This window comes from Aspergillus udagawae (assembly GCF_001078395.1).
Source record: "Aspergillus udagawae IFM 46973 DNA, scaffold_3, whole genome shotgun sequence".
Classification (NCBI taxonomy): Eukaryota; Fungi; Ascomycota; class Eurotiomycetes; order Eurotiales; family Aspergillaceae; genus Aspergillus; species Aspergillus udagawae.
The window spans coordinates 3,425,658-3,445,767 of record NW_025091266.1 but is presented as its reverse complement, the minus strand read 5'-3'; the positions used below and the strand labels follow the sequence as shown (position 1 = coordinate 3,445,767).

General features: G+C 51.0%; 10 protein-coding genes across 10 annotated transcripts; 7 read left to right on the top strand and 3 right to left on the bottom strand.

Moving 5' to 3' along the window:
- Positions 1 to 238: 238 nt before the first annotated feature.
- Aud_005037 (uncharacterized protein) lies at positions 239 to 657 on the top strand (the record flags this gene model as incomplete). Its single annotated transcript, XM_043289972.1, has 2 exons — positions 239 to 315; positions 390 to 657. 2 exons carry the CDS (start codon positions 239 to 241, stop codon positions 655 to 657), a joined length of 345 nt encoding a protein of 114 aa, XP_043145907.1.
- Positions 658 to 1,534: 877 nt separating this feature from the next.
- Positions 1,535 to 3,417, bottom strand: Aud_005036 (uncharacterized protein; the record flags this gene model as incomplete). The annotated part of the gene is made up of 3 exons (XM_043289971.1): positions 1,535 to 1,990; positions 2,043 to 3,331; positions 3,381 to 3,417. 3 exons carry the CDS (start codon positions 3,415 to 3,417, stop codon positions 1,535 to 1,537), a joined length of 1,782 nt encoding a protein of 593 aa, XP_043145906.1.
- Positions 3,418 to 3,890: 473 nt separating this feature from the next.
- On the top strand, positions 3,891 to 5,285 carry Aud_005035 (M20 family metallopeptidase; the record flags this gene model as incomplete). Its single annotated transcript, XM_043289970.1, has 4 exons — positions 3,891 to 3,983; positions 4,030 to 4,826; positions 4,876 to 5,015; positions 5,068 to 5,285. The coding sequence occupies 4 exons, from the start codon at positions 3,891 to 3,893 to the stop codon at positions 5,283 to 5,285; spliced, it is 1,248 nt and encodes a 415-aa protein (XP_043145905.1).
- Positions 5,286 to 5,768: 483 nt separating this feature from the next.
- Aud_005034 (putative MFS allantoate transporter) lies at positions 5,769 to 6,833 on the top strand (the record flags this gene model as incomplete). Its single annotated transcript, XM_043289969.1, has 4 exons — positions 5,769 to 5,923; positions 5,980 to 6,198; positions 6,246 to 6,504; positions 6,564 to 6,833. The coding sequence occupies 4 exons, from the start codon at positions 5,769 to 5,771 to the stop codon at positions 6,831 to 6,833; spliced, it is 903 nt and encodes a 300-aa protein (XP_043145904.1).
- A 105-nt stretch (positions 6,834 to 6,938) lies between these two features.
- Positions 6,939 to 7,631, top strand: Aud_005033 (uncharacterized protein; the record flags this gene model as incomplete). Its single annotated transcript, XM_043289968.1, has 4 exons — positions 6,939 to 6,979; positions 7,036 to 7,101; positions 7,160 to 7,394; positions 7,443 to 7,631. 4 exons carry the CDS (start codon positions 6,939 to 6,941, stop codon positions 7,629 to 7,631), a joined length of 531 nt encoding a protein of 176 aa, XP_043145903.1.
- Positions 7,632 to 7,747: 116 nt separating this feature from the next.
- On the bottom strand, positions 7,748 to 9,665 carry Aud_005032 (putative 2-methylcitrate dehydratase; the record flags this gene model as incomplete). The annotated part of the gene is made up of 4 exons (XM_043289967.1): positions 7,748 to 8,182; positions 8,236 to 8,420; positions 8,472 to 9,249; positions 9,387 to 9,665. 4 exons carry the CDS (start codon positions 9,663 to 9,665, stop codon positions 7,748 to 7,750), a joined length of 1,677 nt encoding a protein of 558 aa, XP_043145902.1.
- An 824-nt stretch (positions 9,666 to 10,489) lies between these two features.
- On the bottom strand, positions 10,490 to 12,459 carry Aud_005031 (DNA cytosine methyltransferase; the record flags this gene model as incomplete). Its single annotated transcript, XM_043289966.1, has 2 exons — positions 10,490 to 10,919; positions 11,000 to 12,459. The coding sequence occupies 2 exons, from the start codon at positions 12,457 to 12,459 to the stop codon at positions 10,490 to 10,492; spliced, it is 1,890 nt and encodes a 629-aa protein (XP_043145901.1).
- Positions 12,460 to 13,673: 1,214 nt separating this feature from the next.
- Aud_005030 (amidophosphoribosyltransferase) lies at positions 13,674 to 15,617 on the top strand (the record flags this gene model as incomplete). The annotated part of the gene is made up of 4 exons (XM_043289965.1): positions 13,674 to 13,758; positions 13,827 to 14,279; positions 14,345 to 15,032; positions 15,092 to 15,617. The coding sequence occupies 4 exons, from the start codon at positions 13,674 to 13,676 to the stop codon at positions 15,615 to 15,617; spliced, it is 1,752 nt and encodes a 583-aa protein (XP_043145900.1).
- Positions 15,618 to 16,202: 585 nt separating this feature from the next.
- Positions 16,203 to 17,621, top strand: Aud_005029 (endonuclease III domain-containing protein; the record flags this gene model as incomplete). The annotated part of the gene is made up of 1 exon (XM_043289964.1): positions 16,203 to 17,621. The coding sequence occupies one exon, from the start codon at positions 16,203 to 16,205 to the stop codon at positions 17,619 to 17,621; it is 1,419 nt and encodes a 472-aa protein (XP_043145899.1).
- A 395-nt stretch (positions 17,622 to 18,016) lies between these two features.
- On the top strand, positions 18,017 to 20,077 carry Aud_005028 (aldehyde dehydrogenase family protein; the record flags this gene model as incomplete). The annotated part of the gene is made up of 3 exons (XM_043289963.1): positions 18,017 to 18,277; positions 18,357 to 18,538; positions 18,610 to 20,077. 3 exons carry the CDS (start codon positions 18,017 to 18,019, stop codon positions 20,075 to 20,077), a joined length of 1,911 nt encoding a protein of 636 aa, XP_043145898.1.
- Between the last annotated feature and the right edge of the window lie 33 nt (positions 20,078 to 20,110).

Genomic DNA, 20,110 nt, shown 5'->3' with positions numbered 1-20,110 from the left:
TTCGCGCTATGTGGATGTTTGTTTTCTGAATGGCTGTCTGATATCCTCCCCTCCTCAGTCCCCACAACGTTGACTGTGTTTTGTTTCGACGGGCTTCGTCGAAGGTGCACAGGCGCTCGCTTTGAACTGCTTGCGCATATATTCTGGCTTGTTGAGGCTAGCCGATTTACCCGATTACGTGTCATCCGTGGGTTGTTTCTCATTTTGACTATACACTTCGTCTACGAAGTGAGCGTCTATGGCTAGCAATGGCGAGATCGCAGGTGTAGTCGCGGGAGCAGTCGTCTTATTCGTCGCCATCAGTGTGATCCCTATGTGAGTTTCGACCTGTCCTTCCCTTCGCTGGGAATGTCCTATAGTTTTCTATACGCCTCGTTATGAATGCCCAGAACGCTGGAATCGGACAAAGAAGACAAGATCTACTGCGTACAACTAACAAACTTGGAACACAGCATCATCATGTGGCGGCACCGCAGGAAAGAGGCTGCAAGAAGGGCCCGCGAGCTGGCTGCATTGCGAGAGTATGGCTGCATGCAACAGGTGGGCGTGGAGAGATGGCTGGAAGAGCAGCGGAAGGATGCCGTTGCGGGCAGCCGAAGCAACAACAACAACACTAATGTCCATGATTTTGGACGGTACACGCAAGAACCGTGGTAAGTCCCCTTCTCAGACTATCGGCCTCTTCCTTTTTTTTCTTGGCCTTGGAGACAATGCGGGGACAGGGCTGCACTAGTGGCCTTGGCTGCTCTCATCAGTGAGACATTGTCAATCCGTTATCACGCCGTCACTAATGAGTAATCGTGGGTTTGTTCTCATAGCGCCGTCTGCCTCTCAACCTTGCTACCCTCGTCGCCGTCGCAATCATCGCTTCCGTGCTCGGATCCGGAGCGTCACTCACAGAGCAAATCTGACCTGGGCCTTCCTGCGGAAGCATCTCTGCTCGTTCTCAATCGCTGTGGCCATGCGTTTCATTACTCCTGTCTTGCGTCATGGTGGGAATACCGTCCGTACAGGTGCCCAGTATGTCAGGCATCGTACGCCCCGGACGAATGACATTCAAGTTTTTGCTTGCTTTTGTTGCTCTCTTCCAAGTTGGCTGGACTTTCTTGGAACCGTGGTTAGCGCTTATTTTGCTTTTGCACTGGCTTGTCATGTAAAATCACTATCCAGTACAGCAATCTGACTTGGCATAATGGCGAAAAGCAGGCGGCACTGGATAAGGTCATAAATCCTAGTCTCTCAAATGGATGTTTCTCATCCCCAACATCCACTGAGACATTCGAAGAGATGTGGTTTCCAACTCTAAATGCACTAGAGGCCTGGAAATAGATCAGATATCAGAGTCTCCGCATCTCAAGTCTTGTGCCCCAGATTATTCTGGTAAGACAAAATCCTGCAGCTGGGACTCTTGCAGTTAGATCGCCAACTAGCCGTATCCTGGGCACTTTTTGCCAAGATTATCGCTGGTTTTCGAACGTTCTCAAGTCTCTGTTGATCGAAGAGAGTCAATCAGATTGGCCATCTTTGCATTGGGTCAACCAGCGTTGTAATATGGAAATTGCTTCTGAGAAGACGCAAAAAGGCCAGATCCACAAATAATCTCGTCAAAGCGTCGGCTGACACGGCTGTAGTTCTGCCCATACCGTCCCAACTCTCGTAGCCGGATAGACACCCAATCCTGATAAATCCTGTCGGCGGTAGCCACGCCGGCCATGAAGAGCGGCCACGTGATGCGCACCATGAGGTGCGGTCTGCTTCGATGGAGCTTCAGGGATAGCTCCAGGACGAGAGAGACGGCCTTTTCTTGCGACATCAATCCGGCCTGCATGGACTTGGCTGGAAGTAGTTTGCCAAAGCATAGGTGGAAGTATACAATCGTGCTGTAATACGTGATGGCTGCCCAATAGATTGTCTCCATCACGCGGCGCCCGTCTCCCACGATATCACACGACGGGGCGGCTTTTGCAGAAGAGAGAAGCATTTCAAACTCCTAGCATGGTCCTGTTAGTTCTGACCAGCATCATGGGGCAGCTCGGTCTTACATTCGCTATCTTGACTATCTCATCAACAATCTGCTGATAAGATGCTTCGTTCCACGAGGTGCTTCTTGCTTGCCGAAATAGCTCGGTGATCCTGAATTGAACCACATGGCTTTTGTGGTAAAGGGCTAAGCCGGGATAATTTTCCATATCGTCTAGTTGCGCTTTGGCTGGGTAGGCCCCTCCCCAGAACTTCGAAGGCGACTGTCTACTGATGCGATAGAGGTTCTCTAGGTTCAATGGCGTGTTTCCATCTTCTGCACGAAGGAAGAGACGGAAGAGACGGCAGAGATCATCGTTGACTTTCTCAAACCCTGGTTCATATACAGCGCCAGGTCCAAAGAAAAGCACGCCCGGCGTAAAGAAGTAGAGGGTCCACAGCAGGAATAGAGGCACTGCCGTATAAACTAGCTTTCTGTCAGATGGACCAGCTACCGAATCGACTGGACTGCTGGCAGCTCTCTCAATCAAGCTCGCACCCTTAGCGGAATTGTCAAACAACGAATCCGCCGTTTCAGGACTCCCGGCAGTAATTGCAGGGGCCAAACACTCCTCAAGTTTTAGTAGAGGTAATATATGGTTATGCAGTAGGCTTTCGACGCCTCGCAAATGAATGTTGATTGTAGAGGCGCCACTCCCAAACCGATTCTCATAATCGACCATGAGCCACAACGTTATAAAAATCGCCTCGAGCTTCGACGGGGTCTTCGCGCCTTCAGTGAGCGCTTCACGGAGTCTGGACAACGCTGTACCATAGTGCACCCTGCCATCGATGTCGGACGAATCATTGGCCGGGAGATACACACGTGTACTGGAGCAATCGTGGAGACGTGATCGATGGATTTCACTGGCAGTCGTGGCGAGGATCATACTCATCACCATAGGTTCCTTGACGGCTACTCTATGGTAGGTGTAGGAGATGGTGGACCACGGCCAATGTTTACCGAGTATAGTGACTAGGACAGAATCTTGAAGATAGTTCAAGCAAGACCGGTCGGAACCTGAGAGGACAAGCGAATTGGCAGCTTGCAGGCTACTGTCATGGGTGCAAGCAGGAAGCAAGGCAGTTTGCAAGTCAGCCAGTCTCCTCATCGAGCCATGCGAGCTAGCATGGATCCTTGACTCCTGACTCTTTCTATCCCCTGTCGTTGACCGACGAGGAATCGGCCCACCTTTCCATTCGCAGGCGATTCGAGCGACCGAACACCGCCTGCATTGGGGTTCTTTCTTACTGTCGACGATAATCCGCTCCTCATCGCATTTCACTTTTCGGATTCGACACGTACGGCAACCTGCATTCTATGAATCATCGCTGACAGACCAGAGAGCAGGTAATCATACCAGTCTTGGAACGTGATTTTCGGCCAGTCTTGTACATATTGAACCATTGAACAGCCAAAATCCCTCGCACCAGACAAGTCGATGACTAGCATTACTTTCGACTCTCAGGTCCGAACACGCGGGCATCAGCGGGGTTCACCGGCGGGGTATGACTATCCGATGGGTCCTCTTATCATCAACGACTCGCATGAAGGGATCAGATGAGGAGAGTTGAGAGATAAGTTGAGCACCCACCCAAGTCGGCAACGAAGCGAGGATGCGGAGAAATGCCGATTCCATATTCCTGATTGGCTGCGTCGGCTAATTACACGTGACCTCGTACTGTCTCGGCCAATCATGACATTTGGAGTCATGACAATCCCCATTCGGCAAGTCAATACGTTGCCGAGATGGAGGTTGAAGGTTGCAGTGATGTCTTAGCAGAACAAGCATATAAAATGCCTCCGAGCAGCATTGGCTCGAAGGGTCTCGAAATGATTGAGAAGGATGACCAAGAACCAGACAAGCATAATGCAGCTCTCAGTATCTCAACAACGATTCATCGGAAGCGTTCGCGATGCCATTCGCAAGTATGACGCGCAGCTCAAAGATATCAACAACAAAGTGAGTTTGACTTCATCACTACCATAACGTCCGCTAAGCATTCCAGATCTGGTCGGACCCGGAACTTGCTTATGAGGAACACAAAGCGCACGACAATATCTGCGCGCTATTCGACGCCCTTGAAGGATACGAAGTGCGTAGAAAGGCCTATGGCCTGAACACGGCTCTAGAAATTGAGTACAAACATGGTGCCGGCGGTCGTGTCGTGGTATTCAATGCAGAATACGACGCACTACCCAATATCGGGCACGCATGTGGGCACAACCTCATTGCGACAAGCTCCATCGCTGCGTTCATGGCCACTTGCGAAGCAATAAAAATCCACTGCCCCGAGGAGCTCGGGTATACCGTGCGACTTCTGGGTACCCCCGCCGAAGAGTCCGGCGGCGGAAAGGTGCGCCTGCTGGAGAATGGGGCGTATAAAGATGTCGACGCGTGTCTCATGGTTCACCCCATGCCTATGGTTCCCAGTGCTCCGGATTTGCTGTGTATAGCTACAACTGTGCCAGGAGGCTTCCTTGCCAATGATAAGGTACGCGTGACTTTCACCGGCAAACCGGCGCATGCGGCAGCCGCTCCGTGGGAAGGGATCAATGCTCTTGATGCTGTGGTTTCTGCATATGTAAACATCTCTCTCTTGCGGCAGCAGATCCGGCCCACTCAGAAAATTCACGGGATCATTGTCAGTGGAGGAGATCGGCCGAATGTGATTCCCATGTCTGCAACGGTGGACTACTACATCCGGTCAGACACAGCTAAGAGTCTGAAAGTCCTTACAGACAAGGTGGTCAAGTGCTTTGAGGCAGCTGCAATGGCTACGGGTTGCAAAGTCGACTTTGAATGGTGAGTGCTTAAGACCTTGTGGAATGTATCCTCGTGCTGATCATGATAGGGGAATTTCATATGCCGATCTGAAGACGAATCGTCCCATCTGCCAGAGTTTTGTATCTGTGATGCGCGCAATGGGTCACCATGCCCTCTATGACAACGCCGGGCAGCCAAACGGTCTCGGGGGAGGCTCTACAGACATGGGTATGAATCTTGCTGAGATTGTTCATTCCAACAGACTAACCTTCATATATAGGAAACGTGTCATATGCGGTACCTGGGTTCCATGGAATGTTCACCATTCCGGCTGAAGGAGTCAATCATACGCCACAGTTTACTGCCGGGGCCGGGTCACAAGCATCATACCAGAGATGTCTCGACTGCGCCGCAGGAATGGCAGTAGTCGCATGTCAGATGTTGGTGGACGATGAGTTCGCAGCACAGGTGAAGGAGGACTTCCAAACAGATACGTAGATCATGTTAGGACCTCATGTAGGCAGTATACTTCTAGGGCAGATTAGACATCGACATATGAGCGAAATGGAACATGATTCGACCGCATTGTTTTCTTGTCACCTTGTCTGATAAGGGGTGAGATAGAACACCTTCCAGCCTCGGCTCTTTTATCCTATTGACTCATCACTCTCAGATCAACTGCTATAACTAGCTGTATTCGTATACATATCGCCAAAGCCGCCAAGTCCTGCTAGCTTTGCCGACGCAGCCAATGGCACTATTCCGGCAGTATCAATCATCAGCGCCGTTATCTCTATATCCCTGGACTCAACTTTATCTCCAAAATGCGGGGTACAAGACAGAGATAGGGATGCCGGTGGATATAAATACGGATGTTGGTATACATAATGAAGCGAGACTGCAAAGTTGGGACAAATCGGGCAGCGTGCCTTGCATACTGTACAGTCCAACCTCGAGCACTTGCAAGCATACTAGTTCAAGATGGCAAACATGTCAATTGAGAAGACACTACCAGACAGCAAACATGCAGACGACCAAGCAAGTTTCGACGAGGGAGCTCTGCAACAGGTTCAAGAGCCCTCACTTGCCTGTTCGACCGCTGCAGAGAAAAGACTCGTCCGAAAGATTGACATTATGTACGTTTGATATGGAATCAGGCAATCAGTCTGCTATGTTACTAACAGCTATCAAGGATCCTCCCTATTATGACCTTTGCCTACATGATGGCCTTCCTAGATAAACAAGCCCTCAGCTACACGGCCATAATGGGCTTGCGAACGGATCTCAACCTCAGAGGGTCCGAGTATAACTGGTCAGGCAGCATATTCTACTTTGGCTATCTGTGTTTCTCATATCCTGCCTCGATTCTCCTGGTCAAGTTTCCACTGGGAAAGTATCTGGCCTGCAACTTGTTCGTCACTTCCCTAATCCTCTAGGGATGCACTGACAAGAATCCAGCATGTTATGGGCTATTGTTCTGGCTTGCCATGCCGCCACGACCAACTTCGCCGGGCTCATGGTGGCCCGTTTCTTCCTGGGATGCACCGAGGCGAGTGTCTCCAGCGGTTTCAGTCTGATTACTTCGCTGTGGTATCGGACGTCTGAGCAACCGCTCCGGCATGGGATCTGGTTCTGTGGAAATTCCATCTCGATGATCATAGGGAATCTCGTTGCGGTGGGAATATGGCAAATCAAGACCAGTCTGCAGTCGTGGAAGGTATGTCTACACTCCAAGTCTCTAATTTGATTATAGAGTCATAACGTCAAACAATACAGTGGCTCTTCATTATCTTCGGAATCATCACCTTCCTCTGGGGCATCCTCATGTTCTTCCGTCTCCCCGACACGCCCAATACAGCCAGCTTTCTCACAGAAGAAGAGAAGCTTCTCGCCATTGAACGCCTCAAGGCCAACAAAGCCGGATACAAGCGCAATAAGATCGACTCCGCCCAAATCATCGAGGCGTTCACCGATCCCAAGACCTGGATGCTGGCCGTCATGATCCTGGGCTTCAATATCCCCAACGGCGGATTCACAACGGCATGACCCGACCCTCTTCCCCCGAACACCGCCGATGCTAACACATCCCAGTTTTCAAGCCTCATCCTCTACGGCTTCGGCTTCTCAACCTTCAAAACCTTGCTGCTGGGTATGCCCGTCGGCGCTGTCATTCTCTTCTTCGTCTTACTCTCGTAAGCCCCCTCCCCTTCGCCTCCGCTTCTCCCCAGCTCTAACCCTACGATGATAGCTCCACCATATCCTCCAAAATCCAAAACTGCCGCTGCATCGTCATTGCCGCAGTAGGCTGTATCAGGTACAGCACCCTAGCCTACCCTACACCGCAACTGACCCTAACAATGACAATCGCACAGCATCCTAGGCAGCGCCCTCGTCTACGCGACCGAGTCCATCGCCTCCCGGTACGCCGGCCTCCTGCTCATGGGCGTCTACTCAGTTAGCATGCCCCTGTCGCTGGCAATGGTAGCCTCGAATATCGGCGGGTTCAGTAAGCGGGCGACTGTCAGCGCGATCTATTTCGTTATGTATTGCGCGGGAAATATCATTGGGCCGCAGTTGTTTTTTGAGCGTGAGGCGCCGAGGTATCAGGTATGTGTATTCGGCTATAAATGGAAGGGTTTGTACTGATGGATGCAGAGCGGGTTTCAGGCGGTCATTGTTTGTTTTGTGGTTGTGGTGGTGGTGGCTCTTGTGTTGGGGGCGTATTTGCGGTGGGAGAATCGGAGGAGGGATAGGGTTGCTGGTCCCGTTGAGGACGCTGAGAAGCCCACGGAGTTGGTGGATATTACTGATCTGACGAATATGCAGTTCAGATATGTGTACTAGACATGACCTGATATGCTACCTGTGGAAGGAAATCTATTCTCGTGCTATCGTATAGGACTAGAAACCTTTTCGTATAATAACATAACGTGCTAAAATCAATTCTAATTTTGATACAATCATTGAGCAGAAACGACCATCTTGTCCTTGACATAAAGATCAACGTACTTGTCAACGTCGTAGTTCTCCAGAGTAGAACGGTCCAAGCCAACTTGCAGAAGCTCGTCAATACGGGCCTGGTCGAAGTGGGCCTGCAGGTGGCGCTTGTACTTGGACAGAATCTCGGGCTTGGCCTCCTCACGTCTGAAGCGGTGTCCCAGGGGAGCCTCGACAACGACCTCCTCGAGAACGGTGCCGTCGTTCAGGGTAACAGTCAGAGCGTTGGGGATGGTGCGCTTGGCGGGGTCGTGGTAGTCAAGGGTGAACTGGGGGTCCTCCACACAGCGGATGCGCTTGCGCAGGTCCTCAACCAGAGGCGAGGTGGCGGCCTCGGAGCCGTCAGCGTAGTCCTCAGCAGTCAGGCGGTTGAAGGCCAGCATGGTGGCAACCATGTACTTGAATCAAGATCAGCAAAGCTTCCAAGGTCGAGTTCGAGCTGGAAACCTACCTGAACACAGTGGTCACGGTCCGCAAAGTTGTCCATAGCCTTGAATTGCTTGTCGATAATCCGGATGCAAGCCTCATGGGTCCGGTTGGTGATCTCCTTGATGTCCTTGGCGCTCTTACCCATAGCTGCCAGCTTCTTGTTGATAATCTGCGCGCACTCAATGGCGGTCTGAGAGTGGAACTCGGCTGCCAAGGGTTAATAGAGGACTCATCCAATTCTCATTTCCGCAAACTTACCAGGGTAGGAAACCTTGAAGAGAACGTTCTCCATGACGTAGCTGCCGTACGGGCGCTGGAACTTGAACTTGTTGCCCTTGAAGAGAACATCATAGAAACCCCAGACAGGGGCGGACAGAACGGTGGGAACACCGCCCTCGCCCTTCTGAACCTTTAGGACAAGGTTGACAGCACGCTGGCAGGCATCACCAGCAGCCCACGATTTTCTGGACATGGTGTTGGGTGAGTGTCTGTAGGTACGGAGACTCTGGCCGTCCACCCAAGCCTGGGTGATGGCATCGGCGGTCTGCTTCTCGTTGAGACCGAGCATCTTGGCAACCACAGCAGTGGTGGCAACCTTGACCAGCACAACGTGGTCCAGGCCGACCCTGTTGTACGAATTCTCCAGGGCCAGAACACCCTGAATTTCGTGGGCCTTGATCATAGCCTCCAGCACTTCCTTGACCTTCACAATCTTGCCATTTCCGAGGTTACCTCCGGCACGGTTGGTGCGGGAGATCCAGTCAGCGACAGCGAGAATACCGCCCAGGTTGTCGGAGGGGTGACCCCACTCGGCGGCAAGCCAGCAGTCATTGTAGTCGAGCCACCGGATCATGGCACCAATGTTGAAGGCACCATTGACAGGGTCCAGTTGGTAGGGAGTACCAGGGACACGGGTACCGTTGGGGACAACAGTACCCTCAACAACGGGGCCCAACAGCTTGGTGCATTCCTTGAATCTCAAGGCCTCCAATCCGCAACCCAGGGTGTCCAGGAAGACCAGACGGGCAGTGTCATACTAAATCAAACCAATCCATGAGTTACTTTCTTCCAGCGATGCGAATTAATTGACCAATCTTCCCGCCTCAATTGATAAATTTCATATTGAGGCCAAAAAATCAATTGTGTGCAAGGGAGAAGCCAATGGGCCCATACCGCCAAATCAGAGTTCACACTGTAGTTGTGAACATAATCAGCCATATCCTTGATCTCGGGATCATAGCTCCTCTCTGTCGGAGCAGAGGGAGCACCGTGCTGAAGAGCAGTCATTGTCGAGAACTGTGAAACTCGGGGAGCGCAAGGGTTGACGGCCTTGGTGAAGGAGTTGCGAGCGACAATGCGGGAGGAGGGCCTGGAGACGGAGACGATGCGGGATGGTAAAGTGCGGGGAGACCTGTGGGTCAGCCGTCTCAGCGCCGAACAAGAGGCAGACATGATGGGAAGGAGAAGGGGAAGAAAGAGAATGCAATACTCAGGAGACAGAAGGAGAGAAGAAGAGAGGAGAAGAGTTGTAATTAAGGATGGTCGCTTAGCAATGGAGGAGGAAAGGAAAGAAGAGGAGAAAAAGGAGAAAGGGGACCGCGAGGGATAATTGTTGAGCGAGTTCGACCTTCTCGCTGGACCGAGGCCGGTTCTGGTTGTTGTCCTGCGGTTACTCCCGGCTATCCGAGTACACGCTGTAAAATGTCCAGAATATGATCCTTCATCTACTGAGTACTAATGGTCAGACTGTCCAGACTTTCCTCCGGTGGTCGGAAAAACTGATTCATTCGAAAACTCCAGATCTGTGGTGCTTCTTCATTGCATACTGAACAGCATCCAACTGTCCTGATTATGGTGCTGCTCAGCTTCATTGGAAAACACTACGGATTCCATATTGTGACACAAGCTTGATTTTTCCACTATCATTCATGGGCTATCCAACAGTTGTTTGACCGAGAGTCGAGCGTCGAGGCAGGATCCTTCTCTGCTGGTGGTGATGGTCATAATCATCTCTTGGAGCTCCCCGCGGTCGGACGGCATCTTTTCCAGTTCCGCGGCTATAGCTTAACGCCATATAATGGACAGAGCATGTGGATCAGCCGATTGGCGATCAATTGACTACAGGACTCACCAGTATAGATATGGATCCTGGATGCCTCCCTTTTTTTTGGCCGCTCTCCAGACGGTCGCTTGGTGTGAACTGAATACGGAATCAAATTTTTCAATTCTACCACAGATACGAACGCGAATCGACGAAACCAACGCCTGTGCCCTCGTCACGAATCCCCAGCTCTGAATTCTTGCTCGTCTGTACGCTGCAACGACTTGATGATCTCTCGGTAAATCGCTTTGGACAGCGCAGGAGGGACGGCATTTCCGATTTGCTTCCGAACTTCTCGTGCAAAGCGATAGTCTAACGGAAACGTCTGCAGACAGGCGAACTCGCGGTTTGTAAAGCCCCGTGTGCCAGACGGATGGTAGTTGTTCTCCCCGCCGCTGCAGGTCACGGTTTTGGCCTGCCGGTTCGCGTCGAAGGGGACCCTCATTCCATTCCGCAGTCCTCGGCTCCTGGCACCTTCGATATCGTGATCCGGGGCATCTGGAGGGATGTTCGCTATCATCTGATTGATTGTGGTGTAATCGAAAAGACCCGATCCGGGCAGCCCGTGTGTGGGCTTTGGAAACGGTGGCAACAATTCACCTGGTCTAGAAACGATGTCAGCTTCTACCCATTGGAAAGCCAGGACAGGACAGACAGGAGAACACCACGAAACCAGATTGCTTACCCGGAGGCAATAATGATGAGCCTTCTTCGTGATTGCGGCACCCCGTAGTCCATGCAATTCAGGATTCTCCAACGAACAGAGTAGCCGATCTCTATGAAATCTTGAATGACTCTGTGAAAGGTTTCCTTGTGGCGATCAAAAAGTCCGCTGGTTTCCTCCATAGTGTGCACTCTCGGTCTCGATTTCTTAATCATGTCCGCACAGGAAAAGATGCACGCTGAGTTAGCATCGTCATTCTCACTGCTAATCGTATGGGCTGGAGAGAACGTCTGACACGGAGGAGAACCATGGCTGACATCCACTTTCAAAAATTCTGGCTCATTTGTCAAGAAACAGAAGATGTCACATGCTTCGCACACCGCAGTTGCGAAGTTCAGACGATACGTGGTAATCGCATGTTCAGACTTATCAAACGCCCACTTGATATGTAGACCGGCCTTCGAAGCACCACAGGAGACACCCCCTGCACCACAGAACCCATCGCCAAATGTATACTTGCGATGCTTTTTCTGCACTCTGGCGGTGTCTTTCTCAGTTTCGGTAAGATCAATGACAGGGTCCGCATCCAGCACTATGACCTGAGATTGTGGTTGGGAATTAACATCCTCACTACCAAACGGACGAGTTTCACCTCGCCATGACTCTCGTAATGACTTCGAATCAATCGCAAAACCTTCATCAGATTCTTGGAATGACAGGTACTCTACTGCTGACTGAGATGAATCAAGATTCTCCTTTAATCGACAGAACAGATCATTTGGCCGGATTTGTTTCTGAAGATCTTGCTCAAAATGGCAGCAGCTAGTGAAATGAATATTGACGAAACGCTTGACGAAGCTCAGTGGGACTTGTGTTGACTCATTAACGATCCAGACCAGTTCATTGGACCATTTGGGTATATAAGTTCCCTTGTGATTCCTCGTTCGGATCAGATGACGGCCTTGAAAGAAGATCTCTCCAGCACTATCTTGAAGCACAGTTGCTATTCTGAGATAAAGGCCATTGTGAAGTTCAAGGGAATGCCCCGCTTTGTAAACTATGCCGTCTACGCAAGCATGGTCAATAGGGCGCTTTTCCGATTCCGCGGCCTCTTGAATCGGACGAGGTGCCACCGCGGCTCCAGGTCGGCCCCAGTGTCGCAGAAGACGCTCAAAGCATTCATCGGTGAGATAATCGCCTTCTGTGACCAATAGCTCAGGGCCCGAGGTGAGGTCTATGATTTCTTGGTGAGTTTGGGGTCCTATGGGGAAAGGCGTTGGGGTTCGTCGGCTGCCTCCAGGGTGAGATTGTTCGTCATCAAGGAAAAACGACCGATCTGGGTCATTATCAACAGTCACACTGCTGTCAGTGTCGCTGTCGGTGTCACGGATGCCCGAGTCATCACTGTCATCGACATATATGGGCTCTGAAGGCTGTGGAAGCTCCTGGGAAGGGAGCGAATCATTCGTAGGACGGTTCATCTCCACTAAAGCAGGTAGAACTGGAGGATGATGGGAAGGCCTTTGAGCTATTCTGAATTGCCAAAGGTTTCGTAGAAATGTAGTCAACTAGGAAATGCTGGAAAAGAGAAACTTGGGAGGGGAAGGGAGTATAAGGAGCGTTAGAAATGAGAACTGGAAGATACGATGAGACCATGATGATCAGAATATTACGAAGGAGAGCAATACAAGTAGAAACTTTTGCAAAGAAGTGGAGCAGTTCATCCATGGAGATGTTCAACAAAGAGGTAGCAAAACATTGAGTAGTGAATGAATGAGCACTATTATGAGTACAAAGTCCCCATCAAAGGCCTTATTCCCAGCACTCACGAGGCTCTTCAGTCTGTTCAGAATCTACTCAGAGAGTGAGCTGAGAGTTAGCTAATCATACTTCATATACAGATCACCAGTAACTTGGTTTAGCTACATCTTATCAAGTAGATTGTATCCATCATACAAGGAGATATCACTCGTCAAAAGTGTGTTGATACTGATAGACAAACGGAGTAAGTTTGTCCTGTTTGTGAAGGGCAAATTGACAGCTTATGTCATCGCCGGTCTCGGCAATGCCTGAGGCTCCGAACCGGTGCCGAAAGTATCCTTTGGGTCAGGAAATTTTGTCATTTGTCCTTGGTTTAGCGGCACCCGCAAAAATTCTGTCTCCCACTGAGCGGTGGGGAAAGAACCAGAACCACAGCAGAGAGGAATTAAAAGAATATGAGGGCTTCGTCTCGTCCCAGTTTTCCCCTTTCCTAACTCTTCCTTCACCATGATATCTGTTCATTCAATATTCCCTTCGTGGGCTTTGCTTTGACCACCATCTTGACTCTAGTCACCTTTCCAGTGGCTATTGTTATGTCTCAATAAGAGAGTCGTTCTCCAAAAACCACTCTCCTGTCTTCGCCGACATTTCCGGTCCTTTTCCCTAATCTCCTGGTCTCTCTGCGTTGCCAGAATTTTGCCTCTAGATGTAAGTATCACTCGTGACGTTTTCCTAATGTCGATGCATTACATCCCTTCCCTTTTATGATGAATTTCGGTTTTTTTTATAGATGTTAGACTTCCTAAGCATCCTTGCGGAGAGTATCCGATCTGACTTAAATTGCCCAAATCTTGATTTGTCTTGCCGTTCAGTCTAATTTCCAGGCCCAATGCTGATATCATGAATACTTCTAGAATACCCTTTCGTCAGCAAGATGTGTGGTATCATCGGTTTAATATTGGCGAACCCCAAGTCGTCCGCTGCCGTCGATCTTCACGAAGCGCTATACCTTCTACAACGTGAGTATTCGGACGATATTAAATGCATTTCGAGGATCGAGACTAATGTTCAATCTGCAATTTATTAGATCGAGGACAAGATGCTGCGGGTATTGCAACGTGCGCGGCAGGTGGTCGCATCTACCAGTTGAAGGCCAACGGTATGGCAGCCAAGGTTTTCAATGATGGTGCGAGAGTGGCGGACCTTCCAGGCTTCATGGGCATTGGACATCTGAGATACCCGACCGCTGGAAGCAGCGCGAATGCGGAGGCTCAACCCTTTTATGTGAACAGCCCCTATGGTATTTGCCTGGCCCATAACGGAAATCTCATCAACGCTCCCGAGTTGAAAAGATACTTGGATCTCGAGGCCCACCGTCACATCAACACCGATAGTGATAGTGAGCTGATGCTGAACATCTTTGCCGATGAGCTCAGCGAGACCAAGAAGGCGCGTGTGAACAAGGAAGATCTCTTTGCAAGCCTTAGCAGGATGTACGAGAGATGCCAGGGCGGCTGGGCTTGCACGGCGATGCTGACAGGTGAGCATATTCATATATTCATAACTCACAGTGATTTCCTGGACATCAATTGACAACCATGGCAGGGTTCGGTATCCTCGGTTTCCGTGACTCATACGGGATCCGTCCTCTGGTTCTTGGTTCCAGGCCCTCCCTGGACGGCCCCGGCACGGACTACATGATGGCGTCTGAGTCAGTTGCCCTGCATCAGCTTGGATTCAGCAACTTCCGTGATATCCAGCCGGGTGAAGCCGTCATCATCGAGAAGGGTGGAGAGCCGGTCTTCAGTCAGGTGGCGCCGAAGAAGGCATATGCTCCCGACATTTTCGAGTACGTCTACTTTGCACGTCCCGACTCCGTCATGGACGGTATCAGCGTTTACCGGAGCCGTCAGCGCATGGGTGATCGCCTTGCGGCGAGGATCCTCGATGTTCTCGGACCTGAGATTGTCAAGGACATCGACGTCGTTATCCCCATCCCTGAAACATCAACCACGTCGGCTGCAGCTGTTGCTCGTTATCTGGACAAGCCTTACTGCCAGGGCTTCGTCAAGAACAGATATGTCTTCCGTACCTTCATCATGCCGGAACAGAAGACTCGGCAAAAGGGTGTCCGTCGTAAGCTGAACGCCATGCAAGCCGAGTTCAAGGACCGAAATGTCCTCTTGGTAGACGACAGTATCGTGCGCGGAACCACCAGCAGAGAAATCGTCACCATGGCGAGAGAAGCTGGGGCGAAGAAGGTCTACTTTGCTAGTTGCGCGCCTGAGATCACGTAAGTCACGATTCAGAATTCTTATCTATGGCGATGACAAATTACTCATACACCTGCAGACACGCTCACGTGTACGGTATCGACTTGGCATCGCCTAGCGAGCTCGTTGCACACGGCCGCGACGCTGACAGCATCGCAAGACACATTGGCGCTGACAGCGTCATCTTCCAGACACTGGATGACTTGATTGGTGCTTGTGCCGAGATCACCAAGGAAAATGGATTGAGCGAACCTGTCAACTTCGAAGTTGGGGTCTTCTGCGGCAACTACATTACCCCCATCGATGACGGTTACTTTGACCATCTCGAGAAGATTCGCGGCGAAGGACGCAAGATCAAGGCCGTCGACCGTGCCAAAGAGGCCGTCACTCATGGGTTCGCCAAGGAAGAGGACTACCAGATTGCTGCAAACGGAGTTAAGCTCGATCAACATGGCAAGATCATTCCTGCCAATTACCCTGGAGAGTCCGAAGTGCCTGAGGTCGGCTTCAATCAGTGCAATAAACCCACGACGCATGAAGAGGAGCCTCCCAAGGTCAAGGATCGTATGGATATCAGCATCCATAACATTGCCGATCACGAATAATCATAGATCCCTCTTCTAATGGATTACTATACCAACGGTGCATTTGTATTTTGGCGTCTTGGAGTTTGTATGCGATAGAGAAAAGCAAGATCAAGGGCGGCTCTCTGTTTGATGCTTTCCATTGCATAGCTCGGACTGGACAAGGGGATGGTATTCCCTTTCAGCTCTTGCAGTTATGGATCTACGATGAAAATCTTCTGACACATGTCACGAGGCTTATGGTGTATGTATATAGATAGAATTAGATCGGCGATCATAGATCGGATCATGTGATATGACGAATATTGAATCAAACAATCTGATGAGACTATCAACAACCTTGGCACGCATTTTCTCCCACATCTTTGTTGCACATTGTGGCTCTGGGAAGCAAGAATCACGACGACAGAATATTAGAGCCATTATCTTTGCAGGTGTGGTCTTTCAGTTAAAAACTCGCCTACGGATACTGCTCACTGTTCTCTGTATCCGTATAATCTAACATTGTCCATCTATCACCGCCTGATAAAGATCACTGTCTCCATCCTTGTTTATGGATTCCATCTTCCAATTTTGTCTTTATTGATCCAGCTGTATACTCTCAGCATGGCCGGCCGTGTCACACGTTCCGCAGCAGCCCGAGAGGCAGCTTTGCTTGCGGCAAAGACACAGCATGTCAAGCCACAGTTAGCCGACACGAACGCTGCAGTCGCCTCGCCGAAGACTAGAAAGTCTACAGTTGGTCAGAAGAGAAAACGGCCCACAGAGCAACCAGAAAAACTATCAGAGACCTCAAAAAAAAGGAAGACAAAAGGACCTTTGCCAAGCCTCAATGTGAATGACGACCTTCCACACAATCTGGGCTCGGTCTCTCAACCACTTGAGAGTATCAATGCAGATCCTAAACTCAACAAGCAGGAACCCGGCATCAAAGAAGAAAATTTAGACAAGCTTGTAAACGATCTTCAGGAAACCGTCGACAAAACTACAGATGGACTACCACAACAAATCAGAATTAGCAAGAAGAAAAATCCCTATGGTCTTACTCCCGGAGCTACCCCATTTCCGGAATGGGCTCGGCCTACACCTGAAGAGTGTGAGGAAGTAAATAGGCTCCTCTCCAGTGTTCATGGAGAAGTCATCCCTCCTACTAAGATCCCGGAGCCTTCTCTCACGGTTACGGGGTGTGGTGAGGTACCTTCAGTACTAGACGCGCTCATTCGCACACTGCTCAGCGGTGCCACGACAGGGAGAAATTCCGCTTTGGCTTTCAGTGGTCTGGTAGAGAGGTTCGGTATCCTCGAGGAAGGTATCGGCAAGGGAAGTGTCAACTGGGACGCTGTCCGTCAAGCACCGCTGAAAGATGTCTTCGAGGCCATCAAGAGGGGTGGTCTGGCAGATGTCAAGAGCAAAAAGATCAAGGCAATACTGGACATGGTTTACCAGGAGAACCAAGAGCGCAAGAACATTCTGGTGAAAGGAGAGCCTGACGGGCCCTCGGGCCTCACGGCAAAGACTGAGGGGGAGAAAGAGTACGAGATAGCTTGCGCTGATCAGCATTTCCTCTCGCTGAACCACCTCCATACTCTCAGCACGGAAGATGCCATGACAGAGCTGGTGAAGTACCCAGGAATCGGTCCCAAAACGGCTGCCTGTGTCATTCTTTTTTGCTTGCAACGCCCATGCTTTGCTGTCGATACTCATATTTTCCGTATCTGCAAGTGGCTCGGCTGGGTGCCTCCAGGTAAAGCTACCGAGGTCACTGCCTTCAGTCATCTCGAGGTTCGCATTCCAGATCACCTGAAATACTCTCTGCATCAACTTTTGATTCGCCATGGGAAGACTTGTCCCAGATGCCGAGCAATCACCGGGCAATCCTCCGCTGGCTGGGAGGATGGGTGTGTGATCGACCACCTTGTAACTCGAACTGGAAAGAGAAAAGAGGGAAACTCGAGCGTACCTGTGGTTAGCAAGAAAGGGACTGGACGAAAGAGACGTGCTGACACTGACGAAAGTGATGAATGAGGTTGTCGTTTCTATCTATTTACATACATTTGTTGCTCTAGAGAGGTATATATTTACCGATTACTGATTCCGGGGTACGTGATAAACAGTCAGGAGACATGAGACGACGAATATTGTTCAATACACTGTGTTCAACTAGCTAGATCTGCGAGTGAGTGTGCTTCTATTCCCTAGTCAAGTGAAGCCATGTTAGCTACAGGAATTATGATACCTTTGGTTGTTTGCTCCTTATCCTCAGGTGGTCCGTGCTTCGATCGCGTAACCGTACCGGAATTATTGATAAAAAGATGAGACCACTGCTGGTCCTTTGCTCCAAAAAGTTCCCTTCCAGGCACGAGCGACACATCCTCCAGGAGAGGTTCTAGGAATCAATTGAGGTGCAATTGATTGCCAAGATGGACTCTCTGGCTTCGCTCGTTCCTCCTGCTTTGGCTCCCCTCATTGACACCCTGGCGAGCCATGCACAGCTGCTTGGCGTCGCAGTGATCTCTGTGGTTGCTATCTACCTGGGCTACGCTTTCATTTTGAGCAGCAAGGAGGCCGCTGTGTCTTTCAATGTCCCATTACCGGCTGAGGTTCGCGCTAACTGGACCGGCAAGAAGTGGGAGGACGTGCAAGGTGAGGAGAAGAGGGTGCTTGAAGGTCAGGTTCGAGGTGTAGGTTTATCTCCCCTGCGCATTGACGATTGATCGACGGGACACAAGGCGCGATGCTAATGCCTTGTGACGTGCACAGCAATGGAGTGACAAGTTGATTATGAGTTACTGTCCTTCGGACGGACGAGTACTGGGCACCGGAATCAAGCCGAACACCGCCGACGATGTCAACCGAGCGATACAAGCTGCCAAAACCGCGCAAGTCGAATGGGCTAGGACTAGCTTTGCCGATAGGAGGAAGGTTCTTCGGACATTGCTCAAGTGCGTTCGCCAGCCCTGAATACAGGTTCGAGCGAGGACCTGGAAGCTAACGATCGATTCGAAATCCGCAGATATGTTCTCGACCACCAAGATGAGATCGTCGCTGCATGTTGCCTGGATTCGGGGAAAACAAAAGTCGACGCCTCGTTCGGGGAGATCCTCGTCACCGCGGAGAAGCTGAAATGGACCATTGACCACGGCGAAAAGGCCCTGACGGCTGAGTCCCGACCGACAAATTTCCTGATGATGTACAAGAAAAACATGGTCACGTACGAGCCTCTGGGAGTTGTCTCCGCCTGCGTCTCCTGGAACTATCCATTCCACAACTTCATCTCCCCGGTCATCAGCGCGATCTTCGCTGGAAATGGTATTGTGGTGAAGCCGTCCGAGCAGACTGCGTGGTGCACTACGTTCTTCCTTGAAATCATCCGAGGCGCTCTTTCGAGCTGCGGCCATTCGCGAGACCTAGTACAAAGCGTTGTGTGCCTTCCCGATGTCGCAGGCGCCCTGACATCTCACCCGGATATCTCTCAGTTGACCTTCATTGGGTCCCGGCCCGTCGCCCACAAAGTGTGCGAGTCCGCAGCCAAGGCATTGACGCCAGTCACCGTAGAGCTGGGCGGGAAGGATCCCGCCGTCATCTTGGACGACGCCCGGACCGTGAGCGAAGTATCCTCCATTGCCTCGGTGCTCATGCGCGGTGTTTTCCAATCCGCCGGCCAAAACTGCATTGGCGTCGAGCGCGTCATCGCCCTCCCAGGCGTATACGACAAACTCCTGGACACCGTCGCCCCTCGCATTGAAGCCCTCCGTCTTGGCTCCGTTCTGCTTGACTCTAAACCAAATGGTTCCCAGCAGAAACCAAACACGCCGGACATGGGCGCGATGATCTCCCCGGCATCCTTTGATCGACTGGAATCTCTCATCGAAGACGCCGTCAGACAAGGCGCACGGCTAATCTGCGGCGGCAAGCGATACAATCACCCGAGATACCCCCACGGCCATTACTTCACGCCCACTCTCCTTGCCGACGTGACGCCGTCCATGCGGATTGCCCAGACGGAACTCTTTGCACCGGTCTTTGTCCTCATGCGCGCGGAATCAGTGCCCCACGCTATCAGCATCGCAAACTCAACAATGTACGCCCTTGGAGCAAGCGTTTTCGGGTATAACCAGAAAGATGTCGCTGCGTGTGTATCTCAGATCAAAGCGGGCATGGTGTCCGTGAATGACTTTGCCAGTTACTACGCTGTGCAGCTGCCGTTTGGCGGCGTCAAAGGTTCCGGATACGGTCGGTTCGCTGGAGAAGAGGGTCTCCGCGCCGTGAGTAATATCAAGGCAATCTGTGTGGATCGCTTCCCCAAGTTGATGGCTACAAGGATACCACCGCGGGTGGACTATCCGATTCAGAAGGGTGATGATGATAAGCAGAATGGTACGGGAGCTTGGGAGCTGTGCAAGGGTGTGGTTGAGACCGGGTATCAGTTGACGTTGGCCGGCAGGATAAGAGGGATCCTGCGGCTCTTGAAGAATATGTGAAGGGATTATCTACTGTATTAAGGTGAAATACCT